This window comes from Beta vulgaris, chromosome 7 (assembly GCF_026745355.1).
Source record: "Beta vulgaris subsp. vulgaris cultivar EL10 chromosome 7, EL10.2, whole genome shotgun sequence".
In the NCBI taxonomy this organism is placed as follows: domain Eukaryota; kingdom Viridiplantae; phylum Streptophyta; class Magnoliopsida; order Caryophyllales; family Amaranthaceae; genus Beta; species Beta vulgaris.
This window is the reverse complement of record NC_079208.1, coordinates 58,441,752-58,463,539: the sequence shown is the minus strand read 5'-3', so window position 1 is coordinate 58,463,539 and position 21,788 is coordinate 58,441,752. Positions and strand designations below refer to the sequence as shown.

Genomic DNA, 21,788 nt, shown 5'->3' with positions numbered 1-21,788 from the left:
GAAAGAGTAGCTTGACGCTTAGAGGACCACGAAATAATGTTGTCTCTAAGAAAACAACAGTATCCAGATGTGGAACGACGATTGTCAGGACACCCACTGTCAATCAGCATCAGTATAAATAATCAAACGCTAGAATTAGAAGGATATAAATATAACGCAAAATGCGCTTTGAAGCATTATAATGAGACTCCATGGGGTCATGCATAAAAAGGCATACCTACTGTACTGCATAAGAGATATTAGGAAGAATGAAAGTGAGGTACTGAAGAGCATCACGAAGGCAGCGATACTTAGTATTTAGGACAAGAATCAGCACTAAATTTAGACTTAGTGTCCACTGTCCACAGGAGTAGCTGCAGGTTTACAATTGCTCATGCCTGCACGTTTCAATATTTTCTGTGCATATTTCTGCTGAGAGAGAAGCATAGAAGAGAGAATTATGGTAATAACAATACCCGAAAAATAACCCAAGGGTCCCAAATCTGACTTTGAGAACTCAGTTTTCAACTGAGAAATGAGTCTCTCACGTAACCTCTTCGAAGAAGTGGTTAAAATAATATCATCAACATAAAATAATAGATATGCGTAGTCGTGACCCTGACTGTATGTGAACAAAGATGGGTCACTCTTAGTAATAACTAGGGGTGAGCAAAAATTTTGGGTACCCATACCTAGACCCGAACCCGGTCCAACTGGGTCCGGATCTAGGTCCCAAAAAAGGGACCCGGTTGCATCTGGTTCTAATTATGGGTAGATTTTTTAGACTTGGTACGTACCTGGTGGGTACCCGGGTTGACCGATTCCGGATCTGGGTACCCGGTGAGAGCGGGTCTGTGTCCCGGTACTCGATAATTAGAATTGGGTTTTTGTCATATCTCAACATTGAGGTGCTAAATTGGGAGAACAAAGATGAATGATATTTGATAGCATAAGAATATGCTTGTAATAGGATAATAGTGTTAAATAAAAAGTTAGTACTTAGTATTAGGCCTTTAGGCCCATTTTCTTTTATTTTTTAAAATTTTATAGCTCGATCGGCCCATCTTGGTTTGTTGTTAAACTTACAACTGGGTACCCAGTTCTGGACCTAGTACCCAACGGTTCCGGGTCTGGGTCCAAAAATTTAGGACTCGGTTGGACCAGTTCCAATTCCAGATTTTTAATAGCTATTGGGTTCGGGTCTATGAAATTCTACCGGATAACCGGTTATGCTCACCCCTAGTAATAACAAACCCCATATGAAGTAAAAAAAAGTAGCAAACTGCTGATACTAGGCCCGAGGTGCTTCTGAGTAAAAAAAAATTATATAGAAGTTAAAAAAAAATTTACTACTAATATTTTTCTTAATATTAATATATAAAATTGTCGGTTTGTCATTACTAAAATGTTGACCTACCATAAGAACAAGTGCAAATTTATAAATAAAAACTCATTATGGCCTTATTTTAGAATGCCTGTGTATCATCTTTATGAATAGGTACCTGTAGGATATATTTTGTTCTTAAAATACTAACCCTGGATAGGTTTTCTAATATGTATAGGATTATCATTAGGTTTTAAACTACAAATTAGTTCTTGTTCTAGACGATACGCTCCTGATTATTTACTAACGTGTATTTGTAATCTTCAAAAATAAAAATAGTATCTTGTCTTTAAATGATTTTTTCCCTCACAAAGACCAACATGAGTATTGTAGCGTAGTTGGTTAGTGTATTAGCATATCAAATGAGAGGTTATGGATTCGAGTTTCGAAACAATTAATTTATTCTCCACAAAAAGCTTCAGGACTATCCATACGCGGCTACGCCACCCTACACACCGGTGGTGGAACCCCAACCTTCAAACCCTCCTACTTCCCGCGAATTCCATCATGCACTATCTGTTAATACCATCAAGAAATTCATCCATTTTCCTAGATCGTGAAAAGTTCATTACCCTAATTGGGTTGAATTGTTTGAGTGTCATGCTCATATTTACTTATGATGTTTTGGATCACAAATCACCCAAAACTCCGAGATCTTCCGCCATATTGATTCTACACTAAAATTCAACATAGTTCTACACATCTACTATATTCTATTCACGTTTTTTTTATTGATTTCTATTCTTTATATCGAGTCAAAAAGAACGATAACATAGAGAAGATTCTATGTGCCTATACTTTTGCACTAAAGAAAAAAATAGTAATGCATTAATCTCTTGGCCAAAATCGAGAAAGGAGATATACCCTTGCATATTTGTTCTTTCAAATGGAAGTATGTAGTCAATTTCATTGTTTTTTATCCTTTGCAGCCACAAGACGAAAAAAGAAAAGGGAAGAAAAGTATGAAAGAAGCAAAAGTGCATATTAAAGATTAGGCAAGCAATATGATATATTCGAGAAATGCACGAAACCGAGTGTTTACAACGATACCTAAGGAACATTCCCCGTCGACCCAATCCTCTCCCATGTGGCTATGGGACAAGCAGAGAGAAGGTGACATGTGTGGGTGCTATTTACGTGCTTGATATTCGCCTATTAGAAAAGAGTATAGTAAGAAGAGGGGTTAGAAATGCTCAACGGTGGATTGTGTCAGGTTCGGGTCAAGCCATACTAAAAAAAAAAAAAACAAGTTTTCGTTTCGAGTCAGGCCGAAACAAATTTCAAGTTGAGTTTTGCGCCTAAAACTCGCTATTTTGCACCAAATATAGCCGGCTTTTTAGGCTCAAAAATGGCTCAAAAAATTTACTTTTGAGTGCTCAAATTAAAACCAATCCCAAAAAAATAAATAATGATTTTATTAGTCGTCTAGTTAGGCCCGAAAATTGGGCCTAAAGATTTTTCTAAGCTTGAGCATTTTTCGGGTCATATCAGGTTAAATTTGATCAACTCTAAACAAAGGGGAGTTAATATATAAATATTCATATTTCCAATTACTTAAATCAAGAAACATCCGTTTAAAAGCTAAGATAGTTAAGGGTCGATAACTCGATTTACTCAAGTCAAGCCAATAAGAGTTATCCAAATTAAATTCACAATTTTCATAGGCTCAAATAAGTCCATTAAAGTTAAATTTGGGTCAATAAATTCACTAATTAGAGTATTGTAAAGGTTAATGCACAACTTTGTTCTCCATACCTTAAATTCACTTGTTTCAAGAAAAACGAGTTTACATTACTTTTTGTTTGAAAGAAGAGTTTATATTACTTGAGTCCAAGGATTATAAGTCTCCATAAGCTAAATTTAAGAATAATAATTTAGTGAATGAAGTTGAGTTGAGGTCCAACAAAGGCAATCTAGATTCATTTCACAATTTCAACAAGTTTACATAAGTTAAGTACAAAGCTAATAAGTTAATTTAAGTTAATTGTAGTGAAAATTAGATAAATAAAACGCAATAGTAGTAGGCTTTCATCTATGTAATTACTGTGCGGTTGTGACTATGCAAAAAGTATTACTCCCATTGAGAAAAAAAATGCATTATTTCGTATGTGTATAAGTGTATTAGTCATGCTTGAAAAGGTGAGGGCAAAGAGAAATATCTATTAATATTGAGTACAATTTTCGTTTTAGAAAGATATTCAATTATGGTAGATACACATAATAAAAAGAACTTTTGGATGAAATAATCTCACCTTTGAGCGATCCTTCCAAAATCATCCTACTTTTCATAAATTTGGGAATAATCCCACCTTTAGGATGTGTCTGTTCAAAATGGACCTTTACTTATTGGTAACCTGCAAATACAGGTTTTCTCTTTTCTCCTTCCTCCACTTCTTCTCCTCCACAACTACCACCACCTAGCCACCCCACCACGGCAGACCCCCACCCTTTCTTCTTCTTCTTCCTCTTTCTCCTTTCTTCCTCTCCCTCCATACTATGCAAGTTCAAAAAAAAAAAACCATTCTAGGAGAGGGGCGACAGGGACATGGAAAAAGGGGGTGGCTGGAGACGAAAATTGGGGTGGGCGGTGGCTGCCTGCCCGCAGGGGGTGGGGTGGGGGTATACTGTGAGTGAGGGTGGGAGAGGGGTAGTGGGAGGGTTTTTTTTATAAAAAAAAAACATAAAGGGTGGGTTATCACCTTTCGAATCGGTGACCAGTAAAAAGATCCTTTTTTTACAAATGTCCCACAAAAGTGGGATTATTACTAAATTATGAAAGGTGGGACTGTTTTGGGAGGATCGCTCAAAGGTGGGATTATTCGCATCAAAAAATCCTAGTAAAAAGGGAGGAGAGAATGTTTAAAAATGACCCGAACTATCCACTTTACTAGCTGAGTGATTCGAGAGACGAAGAGTGATTCTTCATGCCAGTTATAGAGTTAAGTGGGTCCAAGACGGTGGAATAAGTAGGGGGATGGCCGTCTCGTACAATTTAGGGGCTATGTGCTAAATTTAATTATAAAGTTTAAAATTTTTTAGTGAATAGGAAGAGAAGGAAGAGTCGTTAATAAGGTTTTTTTTGGAGAGTAGGAAGAGACGAAGCAAAACACCAGATAGAAATTAACCTCGTTGAATTTGCATTAAATATGACACTCTATAAATTGGCAAAAAACAACAAACAACCTGTAAGTAGATTTAGTTTTTTTTTTGTTCGGGCAGACAACTAATAAAATTGGGCCCTTATATTTTGGGGCGTTGTGCACTTGCACACCCTTACATGGCCCTAGCCGTCCCTGAGTAGGGGTAGATGGTTAATTTTTTGGAAATAAATTTTGAGTTGTACATGCATAATTACAATAATATCATGTACATTTGTAGATTATTGCATAGTTAACATAATTACTCCACAAATTTATACATCAGCATGATTATATCTTTAGAACCTAACAAAAACATGAAGTTCAAAGTCAATCAATGGAACTTAACTAAACTTTGTCTTTTGATATTCTCTCCTTTTGTATGTGGGGGAAAAATGTTGATTCTTAAAGTTCATTCAAAACTTTGGGAAAATTTAAGGGTTATTTTTGTTTTTATTGAACTTCTCTTAATTCTTCATTCTACTTTTCACTTTGTAAAGAAAAAAAATTTCCCTTGCTTTAATTTGGAGACCCCTTAAGTTTACTTTAATTTTATAAAAGCTAAATTGTGTCCTGAGTACTGTGGGGTAGTCTGTGGTCACAATATGCATGAAACTTTAATTTGCAGCATAAAAACATATTCCTAGTCAGTAAGTAGCTATTAGTTTTATAATACAATAATATATACTCTCAGTAAGTTAATTAATAAACTTACAAAGTATAATTTTTAGCTTATAATGGTTGAAAAGATAAAAAGGTGACCATACTATTATTAATATTATAGTTTACAGATTACCACACTGTTAAATTTTCATAATAATCTTGTAAGGTGTTTTTTGATTACGTGAGATGATCCCACCAATAATAGCAATTGGGGAACACATCAAGACACTCATCATAACCATAATCTCTCACTTTCTCTCTCTTCATTCACTTTCTCTCTCTTCCTTGCATGCATGAGAGGTCAAAGCATCATCCTCTCTTGCCATAGGCCAGCATTAGCAACCTTTTTTAGCTCATGGACAGTGGAGGATTCAAGATTTTAGTTCCGATATTAATTATGAATTCAAGACTGATAATTTGAGGTTGCTGAATCAACAAATTAAACAATATATATTTAGGGCATGTTCTCCTCATTTTATTTTCAATTCAGCTCAATTTAGTTCAGTTCAGTTCAGCTCTGGACAATACTTTTAGGGCATGTTCTCTTCGGCATAAAACAGCTGAACTAAATTGAACTGAACTGAACTGAATTGAACTGAATTGAACTGAACTGAATTGAACTGAAATGAATAGTGATATGTGAGAGTAAAAGTATTGTCAAGAGCTGATCTGAACTGAACTGAACTGAACTGAATTGAATTGAATTGAATTGAACTGAAAATAAGTTGGGGGGAGAACAGACCCTTACTCTCACATATAACTATTCATTTTAGTTTATTTCAGTTCACTCAGTTGTTTTATGCCGAAGAGAATAAGCTCTTAATAAAAAAATACATAAATACTACTTTAATCTTGTATAATGTGTCAACTGACTCCGTTACTTCAGACCCCACAGATCATAAGCACAACTGCACAAGTAGCAGCACTAACAAAGCTCACTAGCTACTACTACTACATACATACAACACACTGTAGATCACTGTGTGTTGACAGTTCAAAGCCATCACTAATAAGCTTCGAGGTTAAGGAAGTTAAAATAATGATAATATTAAAAAGTGAAAGAGGAAAAAAAAGAAAACCCTAATTATTTTTATAATAAAACAAAAAGAGGGAGAATAAAAAGGGCAAAACACACCATGAAAAACCCTTCACTAGCTAGCAAATTAGCTTTCTTATTCTCTCTTTTCTTTTCTATCTTTGCTTTCTATACAATTCTTTCTATCTTTCTTTCTCAAAAATCCTCTCTATTTGGTGGTGTTATCTAATCTTCTCATATACTTTGATTCTCCACCATATCCCCAAAGAACCCACCTTCCTCTTCTTACTATCAACCTTTTATAAAAGAAAGAACCCAAAAAAAAAAAAAAAATTAAAAGAAAGAATTAAAGATATCAAAAGAAAAATACCTAAATAAAGGAGAAACAATGGTTTTCTCTTCAGTTCCACTCTATTTAGATCCTCCCAATTGGCAACAGGTAATGGTTTCTTTAACTCTTCATCATATAATAGCTTCTATCTTAAGAAGGGAGAAATTAATTTTCTAAAAAAAAGGAAGAAAATATAGTAAAAGTTGATGAGAGATTATTATTCTCTATTCATTATTCTTCTTATGATATATATCTTTCATTTATGAATATACCTCTTTAATTAAAGTTAGAGTTAGTGAGGAATTTCTTTTTCTTATTTTTTGGGTAGCCTTATTTATAAATTGTTGTACTAATATATGCTTGTTATTTCATATATTTGCAGCACCCTAATCATCAACAAGTTCTCCAAGGGAGTGGTGGTGGTGGTGGTGGCGGAAATGATCATCATCATAATCAACACCTTATTCCACCGCCAACGTTACCACAACCACCTCAATCTCAGGTGGGTATGGGTGGTGGCGGTGGAGGACCGGGGGCACAACCTATTCGGCCTAACTCGATGGCGGAGAGAGCTCGTTTAGCTAAGATCCCCCCACCAGAGGCTCCACTTAAGTGCCCCAGGTGTGAATCTACAAACACCAAATTCTGCTACTTCAATAACTATAGCCTCACACAACCCCGCCATTTTTGCAAGACTTGTAGGAGATATTGGACTAGAGGTGGGGCCCTTAGGAATGTTCCTGTTGGTGGAGGATGCCGGAGGAACAAAAGATCCTCCAGCAAATCCTCTAGTGGTGGTGGTGGTGGTGGTTCTTCGTCGAAATCCTCTCTTTCCTCTCCAACCGCGATGGTTGGAGGGGAAAGAATACCTCTACACATGGACTTAGTTAGTTCAAGTGGTATAGGCCATATGACTTCAGCCGGTGGTGGGACCGGGATGTCATCTTTCATGGCATCTTTACAAAACATAGCTCAATTAGGGATGGGAAATTTAGGTTTGAGCTTTAGTGGGGGACTAAACGCATCTCCTCACCACCCTCTAGGAGGGTTTTCGAGTGGCGGTGTTAGTGGTGGTGGTGGTGGAAATGAGCACCATCATCAGTTGGATTTTCCTCAACTAAACACAAATTCTAACAATCAACCTATGCAATTCCCTAACTTCTTAGGGGGTTTTGAAATCCCTAGCTCATCAGCTGCAGCTGGTTTGTATAATAACTCATCCTTTCAACATCATCATCATCAACAAATCGACGATGATCATGATCATCATCATGATGATCAAGTAGATAATCTTCAAAAGAGTTGCTCATCAACAATGAACTCGCAATTCGCGCCTGTGAAGATGGAGGATAATGGACAAGGGCTTAATATAAGCAAGCAAATTATGGCGGCTATGTCATCTTCAGATAACAATAATGCACCGGGTAATCAATTTTGGGCTAATACCATTGGTAACAACAACAACAACAACAACAATAATACAGCTACTACTACTAATATGTGGACCGATCTTTCAGGCCTTAATTCTTCTTCAACTAGTCATCTATTATGAAAAATGTTACTTTTACATCAATCGGTACGTTGTTGATCTCAAACTTGTTCTAGCTAATTTGTTTATGATCTGACTTAAAATTCGGTCTTCGGAAGAAGTTACACAAATGGGTGCCATTGATCTAGCCAAGAATTTTCGAGATGACCGATATATATAGGTGAACGTTGATCATCATCCATCTTCATCATGATAACAAAAACTAGGGTTGAGATGCATATCTTCATCTCCCTCTCAATGCCATGATGAGATGATACTACTAGAAGTTAGTGATCCATATACTCTTTAAGCTCTTTTCATGTTCTTACTTATCTTTTTTTCTTCAATTTCTGGTTGGTTGTACTTGTATTTTGATTGTGGGGTGTGTAAGATTTTTGTATGAAGTCTTTTTTAAAAAAGAAATCTTAACTTGCAGTGCTAATTATTAATTAATTAAATTATTCTCTTCTTCCAAACTATTGTGTGTAGCTTACTTAGCTCTTCATTTACACTTTAATCAATGAACTTTCAATTTTGATCCCTAGTTTGTAATCAAGCTCATTTCCCCAATGTAAAGTCCTCTAATAATTTTGATTTATCAATCACTCGTATATACTAATAATATACTTCCTCCGGCTAGATTTAGCTATCATAATATACTTCCTCCGACTAGCTAAATTTAGCTATCATAATATATTTCCTCCGACTAGCTAAATTTAGCTATCATAGTATACTTATAATATTATATGACGGTTCAATCCAAAATAATGATGGAGTAATTTTTGTTTCTTAAAAAAATATGCACATTATCTTATGTCCAAACTAACCGTAAAATCAAACAAGACAATTATGAAACCAGTATTAGGTTCGGTAATTTGTACTTACACCATGAATTAAAGTTATTCATTTATCAAAGTCTCAGCTTTGAGATAGCACAAGTTTAACACTTTATTTTCAGAAAAAGGGAAAATTTTATCACGTTTTGCTTTAAATCGAAATTCCAGATTTCGAGAAACTAGATTATTACACATTATTCAAGAGAATTTTTCACAAAAATAGAGTAACAAAGAGACGTATAGTTAAGACCTGGAGATGTATGATTCCAAGATAATAACGAGATACCAAATTGTACGGAAACTTGTAAGTTATAAGTACAAGTATAGTTATAGCTAGATAGAAGAAAATTTTGCAGCGATGTAATAATTTCGTTATAATAAGGAGAATTTCACCTAAAAAAAAGAGGAAAAAAATCTTACTTGTTTGTTTTTTTTGGTGATGAGTGTGATTGCCCAAGAAGAAGATTACAAGAAGATGAAGTGAAAAACGCCAAAATCACACTCAAAACCATGCAACATAAAATGATATCTTTCTCTCTCATCCACTGTCTACTAGAGTGTACTAATAATCAGTGTTGACTGTCAATCGATATATTCAACTATGTATTTAGATTATATTAGAGCTATCTATATAAATTAATAAGAAATGGTTGGTGATGATTTAGCTTTGATTAAGGGGTCAAAAAACAAAATTATTAATTAATTGTTGTGGAATTAGTAATGATAGCATGCTATTGCATATGTTATCTTAAACATTAACATATGAAAATTAGTTTAGCTAGCTACAATTTCTTCTGAATAAAATAATTCTTGTGTGAGATGGTTGTATGATCAGTCAAGAGTGGCTTAGCTTTCTCTTAGATGAAAAAGTAACTTTTATAGTTAACTTGCATATATAATTATGGGATGAAAATCATTTACTAGAATCTCACTAGCTAGTTGAACTTTGTAGGGAAAAAACCTTGCTAATTGTGAAAAAAATTATATAGAGTAACCCTTTTTTTATATGAATTTAGTTGTTAAAGATAAAATTATGAAAGATGTGTTTTGGAAACCGTAAAAGCCATGTTATGTGAACGAATATATGATAGGGTTCGGGAATTGGAGACCTGAAGTTAAATGGTAATTAAACTAATCAATCACATGAAGAAATAAGTACCTAAATACCAGGTTCTAGGCTAGGGGTAGGGATGGCAACGTGTCGGACTTGGATCGGATTATGCATAATTCGACTCCGACCCTACAAGAAGTCGGATTTTAAATCCGACTCCGACATCCGACTCGACTTAATATTAAATCCGCACATCCGACATAAAATTTGAACATCCGACTTTGATCCCGATTCCGCCCATTTTTCATAATAGAAAAGTCTTGCATAATACAATAATCTAATCGGTACAATTAATCTAATAATCATATGAAAATTTTATATAGTACAAATTTAAATAATTTAAATATTACTATTGTTTTTAACAATCATTTCTTCAATGAAAAAATCTTATAGAATACAGTTGGCTGAAAGTCAAAGTCAAGTTATACATAAATAATAATACATTAACATAAATAAGAGAAAAGGATTAATTGACTTAAAGTCAGAGTCGGATTATTTTATGAGATCCAACTCCGACCCTCCTCTGACTCGAAGTCGTACTTTTTGAACGGAGTCGGATTCAGATTATTTTTTCGTCGGAGTCAACTTGGATTTTTTTCTTCGGATCACAGTGGAATAAGGACGGATCTGGACTGGATTGCCATTTCTAGTTGGGAGCCTTGTGCATATTCTTAAGATGGGACTCTCTAATATCATTTTTTTATCTAAACATGAGACCCATAACATTTCTTTCAAGAGTAAAAAAAAAAGGGTGATGGCTTGACAATTGAACTGGAGAATCCTATAAAATTGCCCTTCTCAAAGAAGGCATATACTTCATTGTTAAGTTTTCTGTTATAGTAGTTGATGCTGGGACCTCAAGCTCTAAATTTACTCATTATAATCCTGCTACATTTATTTTCTTTTTTAATATCTCTCTCTAATGGGATAATTATTAGAATGTTTCCCACATTGTTCTTCAAACTTGACTCAATCTTTTTCAAACTTTGGGAAAGTTTCTAGGGGTAAATCTTTTTTTTTTATTTACTTGTTTTACTTATTTGGTTATTTTTCTAACACAACCTTCATTTGGGTGGTACAAAAAAAAAAGTTGATATTGATAATTTTACAATTATTATATTTTTTAAAAAAATCGGTGGCTATGTCTATTATATGGTCTAAAAAGGGAGAGAAGAGGAATCTTGGATTTTGCTTTGCTTTTACGAGGACCAAGATAGTACCATCTCTCTCTTTTTCTCTCATTCTCTTGTGGGGATGGATGAAAATACACAATTTTTTTAAAAAAAGAACTGGGATGCTAAAAATGGGTAGAAGATAAATGGTTAAGAAAAAGGAAGAAAAAGAGATAAGAGGAAACAATGAAAAAATAAAGTGAAGTGTCGTTGTTGATGAATATATTGGTTGCTAAGTTGAATGATGTAAGAGCGAGAATGAAAGTGGAGAAGATAGTAAATTTTGCAAAATCAAAGAAGAAGGGCACGAAAACCTAAGTTTCATGTTGAGTTATGTTGGTTATGTCGTGTTGTTTGGTTGGTTGGTACTCCCTCCGTTTCACAATATAAGACACGCACGATTTTCGAGGTCGAACTTTGACTATTAATTACTCTCAATTTATATTAATAGAAAATTTAAAAAAATAATATTATTATGGTATTTTTCAAGACGAATCGAAAGGTATAATTTTTATAATTTTTATTTATCTTATTTGAGAGATATTTGTGATCAGAGCAAATTTTTGTAAAACGTAAATGCCTTATATTTTGAAACAGAGGGAGTATGTTAAATCTTACTCGGTTTCATAGTACATGTATTATTTTCCTTTTTTAGATGTTTTGTACTCCCTCTATTTTTTTTTTATCTTTCTCACTTTTATGTGCACATCTTCCAATACACATCTTTCAACTTAGATATTTTTTATTATATATTAGTAAAAATTATAACGATTGAATATTAATAACGTACTAATTGAGACGAATCAAACAAGACCCTACATGACTATATTTTTTTTTATAAATTGAAAAAAAATTACAAGATTCTCTCTAAGTATGAATAGTGTCAACATTTTAAGTGAGAACGATAAAAAAAAAAAACAGAGGGAGTACTTTCTCCGTTTCATAATACTCGCTACACTTTTCATTGTGGAAAGTTTCACATACTTTCTACACTTCTTTTTTGGGTTACAAATAGAGATGGCAATATCCAGTGGACCATCCGGTCACCCGGTCCATCCGTCTTAATGGACGGGTGAAAATCCATGTTTAAACGGATGGTGAACGGGTGACAAATTACCGGATGCGGGTGATGGATCGGATTCGGGTGGAGAATTTTCATCCATCACCCGACCCGTTAATCCGACCCATCATCCGTTTATTTTTTAAAAAAAACATTTTTTAGTCCAATCCTCAAGGCCCAGCTAAATGTCCAAATCTAAAAGCCCAATGCCCAACCTAATTTTTCTAATTTCTGTATGCGAATTACTGTGATTTTCAAATTAATTTGAATTGTGGTTGTGGATCTATGGTTTTGTCTGTTGAAACTTTATTTTTTTGAAATTTCATGGGTAGCATTATTTTGAGGTAATTTCACCCGATTATAACCCGATCCATCCGTTCACCCGGAAGTAAATGGATGGATGGATTCGGGTGGTGATTTTTCCGGGTGATGGATGGATCGGGTGGTGCGGATGGTAGCGGGTGATGCTCCATCCCCCCGAACCCGATCCATTTACATCTCTAGCTATAAACTCTCTTTATCACTTTCCGATCCTATCACATAGATTCCTTTTCTTTTTACTCTGTACCTCTCTCTTCTCCAATATTGCCTAGGAGTCCGTGAATTGAGAGCGAGTAATATGAAACGAAGGAAGTAATACATTTCCTCATATAAAACATGATCATATAAGTTTATATGCAATTACAACTTTTTCTTTCTTCGCCCTTAGTTTATGCGTTATATAAAGATAATATATGTATTGTGAAAGGTATGTAGTATTTTTTCTCGGTGAAATAATTCGTATGTTTTTTTTAAAGCAGAGATGGTTTGTATGCATGTTGATGCCAACACATGGCCTTAGATTGGCGTGAAAAGTTCTTCTCTTCTAATTCTAATGTTATGTTTATGTATCATACGATGTATGGCAGCTTTCGCTTTTTGTAATTTGTATGCAAAAGCCTAAAAGGTGTTGGTATGAGTATGACTCAGATTTTAGTATCCTAGCTATATGTACTTCTAATAAAGCTCTATATATGCCTATTATAGTTGAATGTTTTTGTATCTAAAGGAATATAGTTGAATATTTTGAGACGGTTACACACAAACAATAGCAAAAAATCATGATTTTTCTATTAGGATTGTCGATTCTATATATCATTTTACAGACATAAAAACTAATGTTTTTATCATCAACATTTAATAGATTTTCAGAACTCCAAGGAAAGTCGTAGCCTACTTGGAATAAGAACAATCATGAATAGGGTAATAGATCATATAGATTAATCTCTATTCTATATGGGAAGAGGGGTAGGACACCAAAATATTAGAAATCCCATTTTACCCTTATTACATCTCAATTCTAACTATTTACTTTAATTAAAAAAGAAAAGATTTAAACATAAAAAAAAAAACTACCTAACTAATTTAAAAATGAAAAAAGACATTACAAAAAAAAACCATCAACAATTTAAATATCCATAATCTATTCGATATAATTAACAATTAATTTAATTTTCTACATCCCCTAAAAAAAATTAATTTTCAACGTATTTTCGCACGCATCGCGTGCATATAAAAACTAGTGTATGAAAAATGAATATGAGGGATTGATTTGCAGTTAGATAATACTCCAATCTCTTCTATTATAAATTGTAACACTTGTTTTTCTCTCACTAACGCGTAATTTGACACTCCTCCAGGGTAAAAATTCTAAATATCTAATATCCAAAAAAAATATGCATTGAGATGCATGAATAAACATATGATAGTTAATAATGATGCAATAACTTATAATTCTTCCTAATATGCATAGAATTATTAACTTAAAAGGTCACAAAATAATAATATAATACAGAAAACACAAAGTTTTATGTTCAATTAGAAATGATGATAATAGTAAGTCGAACTAATACCTCCAAATTTCTGGAAAAAGAAGTCTTCAATCCCACTTAGGCTTTGTTTGGGGAAACATTTCAGGTGACTTATATGATAAGGTGCTACAATTTTAAGTCACCTTATATGATTAGTGGTGTTTGGTGGAGGAACTTAAATAAAATTTAAGTCCAAAAGTTGACTAAAATTGAGTTGGAGTAACATATAGCTTCTGAGTCAGGTGCTGAAATTTTACTATTATTATTATTTTCTTTTTATCTTTTTAAGCCTAAGATATTTTCTTTTTATGTTTTTAAGTTTAAAAAGATATTTCAGCTACATTCACAAATAATATTACCAAACAGGTTATGCAATCAGCTAGCTTATCAGTTTTAGCACCTTAACAGTTTCAGCTGCTACCTAATCAGTTTCAGCCACCTTAGCAGTTTTAGCTCCATTTCAGTCAATTTTTGCCAAACATAGCATTATTTGTATCACTGTTTTTGCAAATCATTTTTATTGGTTCAAGTGGATTATAAGTTATTTTATTTATTTTTTTCGAAAATAGGAATTGGATTTAACTTGATTATATGTGAATCAATAATATTAAGTAGCACATAGTTTAATTCAAAAAAGTGGGACATAACATTTGAAGTCTCATTCTTTTTTGTTTTTAATATTTAAGATTTTTAAAGAGACATATAAAGTTAAAAAAGGATTGATAACAAAGAGAGTATAATATAAATCACAAACAAATGCATGACTTCTCCATATGTTTAATACTCCCTCTGTTTTTTTTTATCTTTCTCACTTGGAATCTTGGCACTATTCATACTTAGAGAGAATCTCTTCAATTTTTTTTCAATTTATAAGAAAAAATATAGTCATGTGGGGTCTTGTTTGATTCGTTTCAATTAGTACATTATTAATATTCAATCATTATAATTTTTACTAATATATAATGAAAGATATTTAAGCTCAAAGAAGTGCATTGGGATACGCGTATAGAAAAGTGAGAATGATAAAAAAAACAGAGGGAGTATGAGATTTATTTATAAATTATTTATATTATTTAAGTTCGAGTTTTTTGCGGGGATATACCAGGGTAATAGGGCATTTGTAGGGATTAACTCACTAATTTTTTTGTGGGGATCGGATATACCAACCTACATTTAAGTTTTGTTAAAAGGTACCAAAAACACTTCTTTCGGCGAAAAAGTCAAATTTTCGGTCTTTGACTTGGTAGGAACTCGTGAGTGAGCCACAAAGTGACAGTGAGGAAGTTGGAGAAAAATAAATGTAATAGAAGCAATTAAATGTCAAACACTATACAAAAAGTAATTAAACAAGTCAAGGGCTTAATTACGTTTGTAAAACTTCTTAACTATGCGAGTTCATAAATCATCTATATATTTTCTTCTAATAAACTTTAAAGTACGTTTGTAAAACTTCTTAATTGTTGAGGTTTTTTTTATATATACTTCTCACTTTTCCATCTACTAACTTTTTAACTAATTTTTGTTTCGATGTTTTTGCTTTAGGTAATACGATATAAGACTTTAATTTGCGTATGGGTGAAATCATATATTGATTAATAAAAATAAACTAAAATGTGAAAAATAAAAATATTACTTGTATTATTATATTCTTTATTTTTTGTGCTTAAAATGGATCATCTGTCATAAGAAAAACATTTTCATATAAATTAAAATAGCAAAGTTGTTTATCCATATGCATATCCCAACTCCCAAGTGTTATGCCGATTATATTTTGCCGACAAAAAAATTGCACAGACCATATATACGGCATAGTGATCCAGCCCTAATTGGACAGTACTAGTGGTCTGTGGACTACATGAGGTTGACAACATGCTAGCTAAGTTAGTGATGCTGACATGTACTATTCGGACCTCATGTTAATAGTACTTAACTTGAGTAATACCACTAAATCAATATAATTCCTCTGTCATATTGTTTATGAAATTGATTAATAATATACTGCATCATTTACTTAAAAGAGTAATATATCTTTATTTTATATTACTCACTGGTAAGTGGTACCTATAATTGTTGGGGGATGTGTTAGGGCCAGGGCAAGAGGAAACGTAAACAGTACTCCTTCTGTTTCAAAATATAAGGCATTTACGTTTTATGAAAATTTGCTTTGACCACAAATATCTCTCAAATACGATAAATAAAAATTATAAAAATTATACCATTGGATTCGTCTTGAAAAATACTATAATAATATTTTTTAAAAAAATTTTTATCATCATAAATTGAGAGTAATTAACGGTCAAAGTTCGACCTCAAACCTCGTGCGTGCCTTATATTGTGAAACGGAGGGAGTATAATATAAGTATAGCGAAATTTCATGTTGAAAACATTTGGTAATTGTGGAATTAGCCCACTAACTTATGCCCGTTCGGCATCATTGTAAGTTTTCAATTTTTAGTTTTATGAATATAAAAGTCATATGATATAAGGAGGATAATAAACTTTAAATTAGTCATATTTATACTAATAAACATGTCAATTTTGAAAACTGACAACTAAAAACTAGAAACTACTTTTTCTGGTTTCCATTTTTTTGTTTTTGGTTTTAAAAATAAAACTGAAAACTGAAAACTGAAAACGATGACGAACGAGCCCTTAAGTAGCTAGTTGATGTCACTTTTAAGTATGGTTAATTCATATTATATGAAATGGCTTAGGTAACCCAAAAATGAACAGAAGAGTTTAGTCCACTTACAAGCCCAAGAAGGTTTCATCCTAAAACCATACGGTGATAGGAGGAGTAACTCCAAGGCTTATAAAGTAGTTTAATCTCGCCTCCTTTGTCCAATGTAGGATACTCACATGTACTAATCAATAAAATTCATGCAAGCTAAGTAATCCAAGTGACCCCTAGAAGAACTAGAACCCTCGCGCCCCACCAAGCTACGCCAATGATTTCATGTCCAAACGCATTTCTGCTCGACATTCACATGTTAATTCAGTCCACCAATCACCATTATGTACATTTGAGATTTGAGAAGGTAGTATCATATAAGTTCAAATGACGTCGTTTCGTCTTAAAATCAACTGCCAATATGTTACATGTCTGATTAAATACAAGCTATCTATTATACCTTTTGAGTTCCGACCATTCATAATATGTTGCCATATTTTGGCTATGTAAACACGTATTTTTATCAAACAATCCATATAATTAACTAGCTTAATTATCTTTTTAAAAAAAAAAACTAGCTTAATTATCAGTTTCTACGTTTGACAGAGTATGGTATATGACTTTTGGGTGATTATTAATTTAATTGACTTTTAGCTTTTTCATGTGTTCAAACAGGAAAATAAAAAAGTATTTGAAGACGTGTTTATACTTTTCAACCAAATTAAAAGCTAATTTTAAAAGCTTTTTTCATTAAGTTTCAGCTTTTGTGCATTAAACAGCCAACACTAGCATCTAATTTAACAGACAATAGTCAAAACAAGCCACATCAACCAAGAAAAATGGCTAGTTATACCAACCAATTAAAGTAGTCAACAGCCAACAAACAACAACTAATTGTGAAACACCCTTTTATTAGTCTCAACGACATAAAATGGTTTAATTTCCTCTTCGTTTCAACTAGTGTTGCCAAACAAAACCTCAATTAGCCGTAATAATTTTTGACTCAATCGATCTGTGTTAGAGTTATCAACGAAACAATAATGCAAAAGTGGTATAGCTACAGTTTTTGTGAGATTCACACAATGTGGATGGATGCATGATTGAGGGATACGTAAGTATCTTTGCAAGGATAAGTAGTAAAAAGGATCGAAGCTGAATCATTGAATGCATGCATATATCTTTAAGTAACTCCCTTCAACCTGCGTTTTAAACGTCATCATGCATACATATATTATCTCAGATGGCAACATCAGATTTATAATTTCCACAAGTACACCACACTCCTCCCCTCCCTTTTCTGTGGTCCATTCAAAGCTTATGTAAGCCATTAATTCGAAATGAGGTTGTTATTGTTCCATGCATGAGATTTTATGAGTACTTATCGAAATTTATAACCTTTTGAGTGTTAATCATACAACAATAATGATCCAAATCCTTTTGTATTACAATGTGTTTGACTAGAAGAGATATATATATATACATGGAAAGGGAAGAGATGAACTGGAAAAAATAATAAAAGGGAAGGAAAAGGAGGAAGAGAGAAATGATATGGATTGGTTTTAGGTTTGTCATCTAAAATTTTCAACTTTGGAAGAGTTTGCTTGTTTAAATGCCGCAATATATAAGTTTAAACAAGTTTAGATAAGTTTAGTTTAGGAGTATAATAAGTTTAAATTAATTAAATTAAGTTCGAGTTAAGACTTTTTTGAAAAGGAGGGCTAACTATTCCATATACTTAATTAGTTAAGCCAAGAAGGGTTTTCCAATAGAAAAGTTTTGGCAACAAATTTAGATTAATTACAATTAATTTTTATAAGTCAAAATTATGTAGAGAAATCGCACTCATTGTACTTTTCATCTATTTAATTTATTATTAGAATTAGAAAATTGTTGAGCATACTAGTATGAAGCAAATTATGAGTTAGTATGAGAGCAACTACAGTTTTACCTAGGTTAGTTAATTTTTAGAAAGGATAAAGAGATTTACTCCGTAACAAAGTGCAAATATGTTGTATTAAGGCTTGTCTAGCCTATATGTTTTTTTTTTTGGAAGAATCCACATAGACGATTTGCTCAATTTGAGGGATTCTGGGTCGTCAATGTTTTCTGACAGCAATACCATACTCATGCTCACTTATCCAAAAGATACGACAAATAAAGGTACTAGTAACTCAAGTATTATATTGTATATATTCATTCCACAGAGATTAGTTACATTAGATAATATACCAAGGATATTGGAGAAGGGAGAGTTTCAATATAAATCAATGTCTCCCACTTTATTAGCTTAGAGATAAAAAGAGTGAGGCCTATTCTATCCAGCTTATTTTCAGTTCAGTTCAATTCAGTTCAGTTTACTTTAATTCAGTACAGTTCAGCTTTGGACAATATTTTCCTCTCACATATCACTATTCGTTTCAGTTAAGTTAAGTTCAATTCAGTTCAGTTCAATTCAGTTCAATATCAAAAAGAACAGGCCTGAGTCATGTCATTATCAATAATAGAGTCAAGTGAATCTACTATAGTGGTGTAAGTATAGGTGAACGGATAAAAGAATTTGTGCCCAAAAAAGGTACATAAATTCTTAATGAAATGGATGAAAAAGGAAAGCGAACAATATCCTAGAAAATAAATCAGGGAGTAGTGTCATATGACCAACATATTGAGATATGTGCATTGTTATTAGTAATGCAAACAATTCATAGATTATTGCATAAATTGGAACACTTACTCCACCAATTTACAATAATTTCAATGAGTATAGTTTGATCTTCAAAAGTATCAAAAATGAAGTTCTAAGGCATAGTCAAAAGAATAATGTGCTAAGCTAGCTACTTCTATAATATATTGTAGTACTAAAGTTTGTCCTTTGATATTCTTTCCTTTTGTATGTGGGGAGCAATTGTTTGTTCTTAAAGTTCATTCAAAACTTTGGGAAAAATTAAGGGTTATTTTTGTTTTTATTCAATTTATTCCCCTATTCTTTCTACTTTTTACTTTGCAAAAAAAAAAAATTTCGTTTTGCTTTAATTATTTCAAGACTTCTTGAAATTGGGTTTGCTTTAATTTTATAAAAGCAAAATTGTGTCCTGACTCCTGAGTAATGTGGGGGTAGTCTTTGGTCATAAAATGCATGGAACTTTGCAGCATAAAAACATATTCCTACTCATCAGTAAGTTAATTAATTAATTAATTACTAACCATTTTCTTAGCTTATAATCACTGAAAAGATAAAAGGTGAACATAACATTATCATATTCTACAGATAAAACCAACGTCAAATTTTCATAATAATTCTATAAGGTGCTTTTCGATTACGTGAGATGATCCCACCCATACTAGCCAATGGGGGACACATCAAGACACTCATCATAAATCATAATCTCTCATTTTTCTCAATTCCCTTCGCTAACCCCATGTTATATTAAGGCAAGGGATATCAGATGACAATTCTGATAAATAAAATTATTTATCTATTATTTTATATTTATATTGAACTCGAGAAAAAAACGAGTTATCGTTTTTACAACTTCAAGTATTTTCTTTCAATATAAAATTATATTAAATTTTTGGTATAAAGTATGGGTTTAGAACGAACAAAACGTAAGTTCTATTGACTATATATCAATCTAGGAAGTAATAGCAAAAAATACTAGAACAACAAATAACAAAGCAAGAAATAAGACACCCGAACTTTTACGTGGAAATCAAAGAATTGGGAGAAAAAAACCACGAATATGCACTAGGAATCGATGAACGTTCAAAAAGGATTACCAAAAACTCTCCAAGAACTCTCTCACTAGCTTTCTCTCTCTCAATTATGTGAATAATGATGAATAATCTAATAATAAACGTATTAAGGCTATGTTTAGTTCACCTGAAATTTTCTGATCTGAACTTATCTGATCTGATCTGAACTTATTTTTTCTGATCTGATCTGATCTGAACTTATTTTTTCTGATTACAAGATCTTATCTTTTAGATTTTGCTCAATATATAAGAAAAAATATAGTCATGTGGGGTCTTGTTTGATTCGTCTCAATGAGTACTTTATTAATATTCAATTATTATAATTTTTACTAATATGTAATGAAAGATATAATGATTTTTAAATATAAGCATGATCTGAACTGATCTGATCTGAACTTATTTTTTTTGATCTGATCTGATCTGATCTGATTAGATCTGAAATAAGCAAAAATAAGGTGAACTAAACATAGCCTAAGGCATCCTATTTATACCCCCTCGGGAAAAACGCGTCTTCGTAACAAAAAACGGGCATAAAACACCCACCTCCCGATCGGGCACATAATTCCAAGCCAAACGCGTCTTCGTATGAAACACGCCCGCGTCGTAGTTCGTTGCCCCGCCCGATCGGGGCGAAGCACAAAACAGCCCAGCTGCAAAATCCGTTGCGGGCCCAATCGGGCGACATTGCCCGACCTGATCGGGCGAACCCCTTTCTTCAGCATTTTGACGTTTTTCCTTCTATGCAACCTTATCTCCGCACCTATACACCTCCATGAGTTTCATATTAATCAATATACCCAACAGAAAACCCATACATAGTGTTTGTTTAATAATTTGATAGATTAAAAACCTATAAGGTATGGGGTTTAGAAATACAAGGGAGGAGGCGGTTTGACTCATACCAATACCTCTAGATATTAAATAGAAGAAAAAATTTCATGCTCAAATAAAACCAAGCACATGATATTAAATATCAAGTTCCAAACTTATGCCACTATATGAACCAAACGCCCCTAACTAAAATCTTGGACCCGCCTCATCATCAATTTTTTTTAAGCTCATGCATCACGAGCACAACTAGCAGCACTAAGCTACTACTATAAACACACTTATGTTGACAGTTCAAATCATCACTATTCACTAATAAGCTTCGAGGTTAAGGAAGTACTACTTAATATTAAACTGTAAAAGGTAAAGAAAAAAAACCCTAATTTTTTTTATAGTAAAACAAAAAGAAAGAGAGAACAAAAGGGCAAAAAAACACATCCTCAAAATCCCTT

The 21,788-nt window shown here is 32.9% G+C and overlaps 1 protein-coding gene across 1 annotated transcript; it reads left to right on the top strand.

Moving 5' to 3' along the window:
• The first annotated feature begins 6,209 nt into the window (after window positions 1-6,209).
• Window positions 6,210-8,534, top strand: LOC104900133 (dof zinc finger protein DOF2.4). Its single transcript, XM_010687486.4, has 2 exons — window positions 6,210-6,638; window positions 6,913-8,534. The coding sequence occupies exons 1-2, from the start codon at window positions 6,588-6,590 to the stop codon at window positions 8,080-8,082; spliced, it is 1,221 nt and encodes a 406-aa protein (XP_010685788.2). The 5' UTR covers window positions 6,210-6,587; the 3' UTR covers window positions 8,083-8,534.
• Window positions 8,535-21,788: the final 13,254 nt, after the last annotated feature.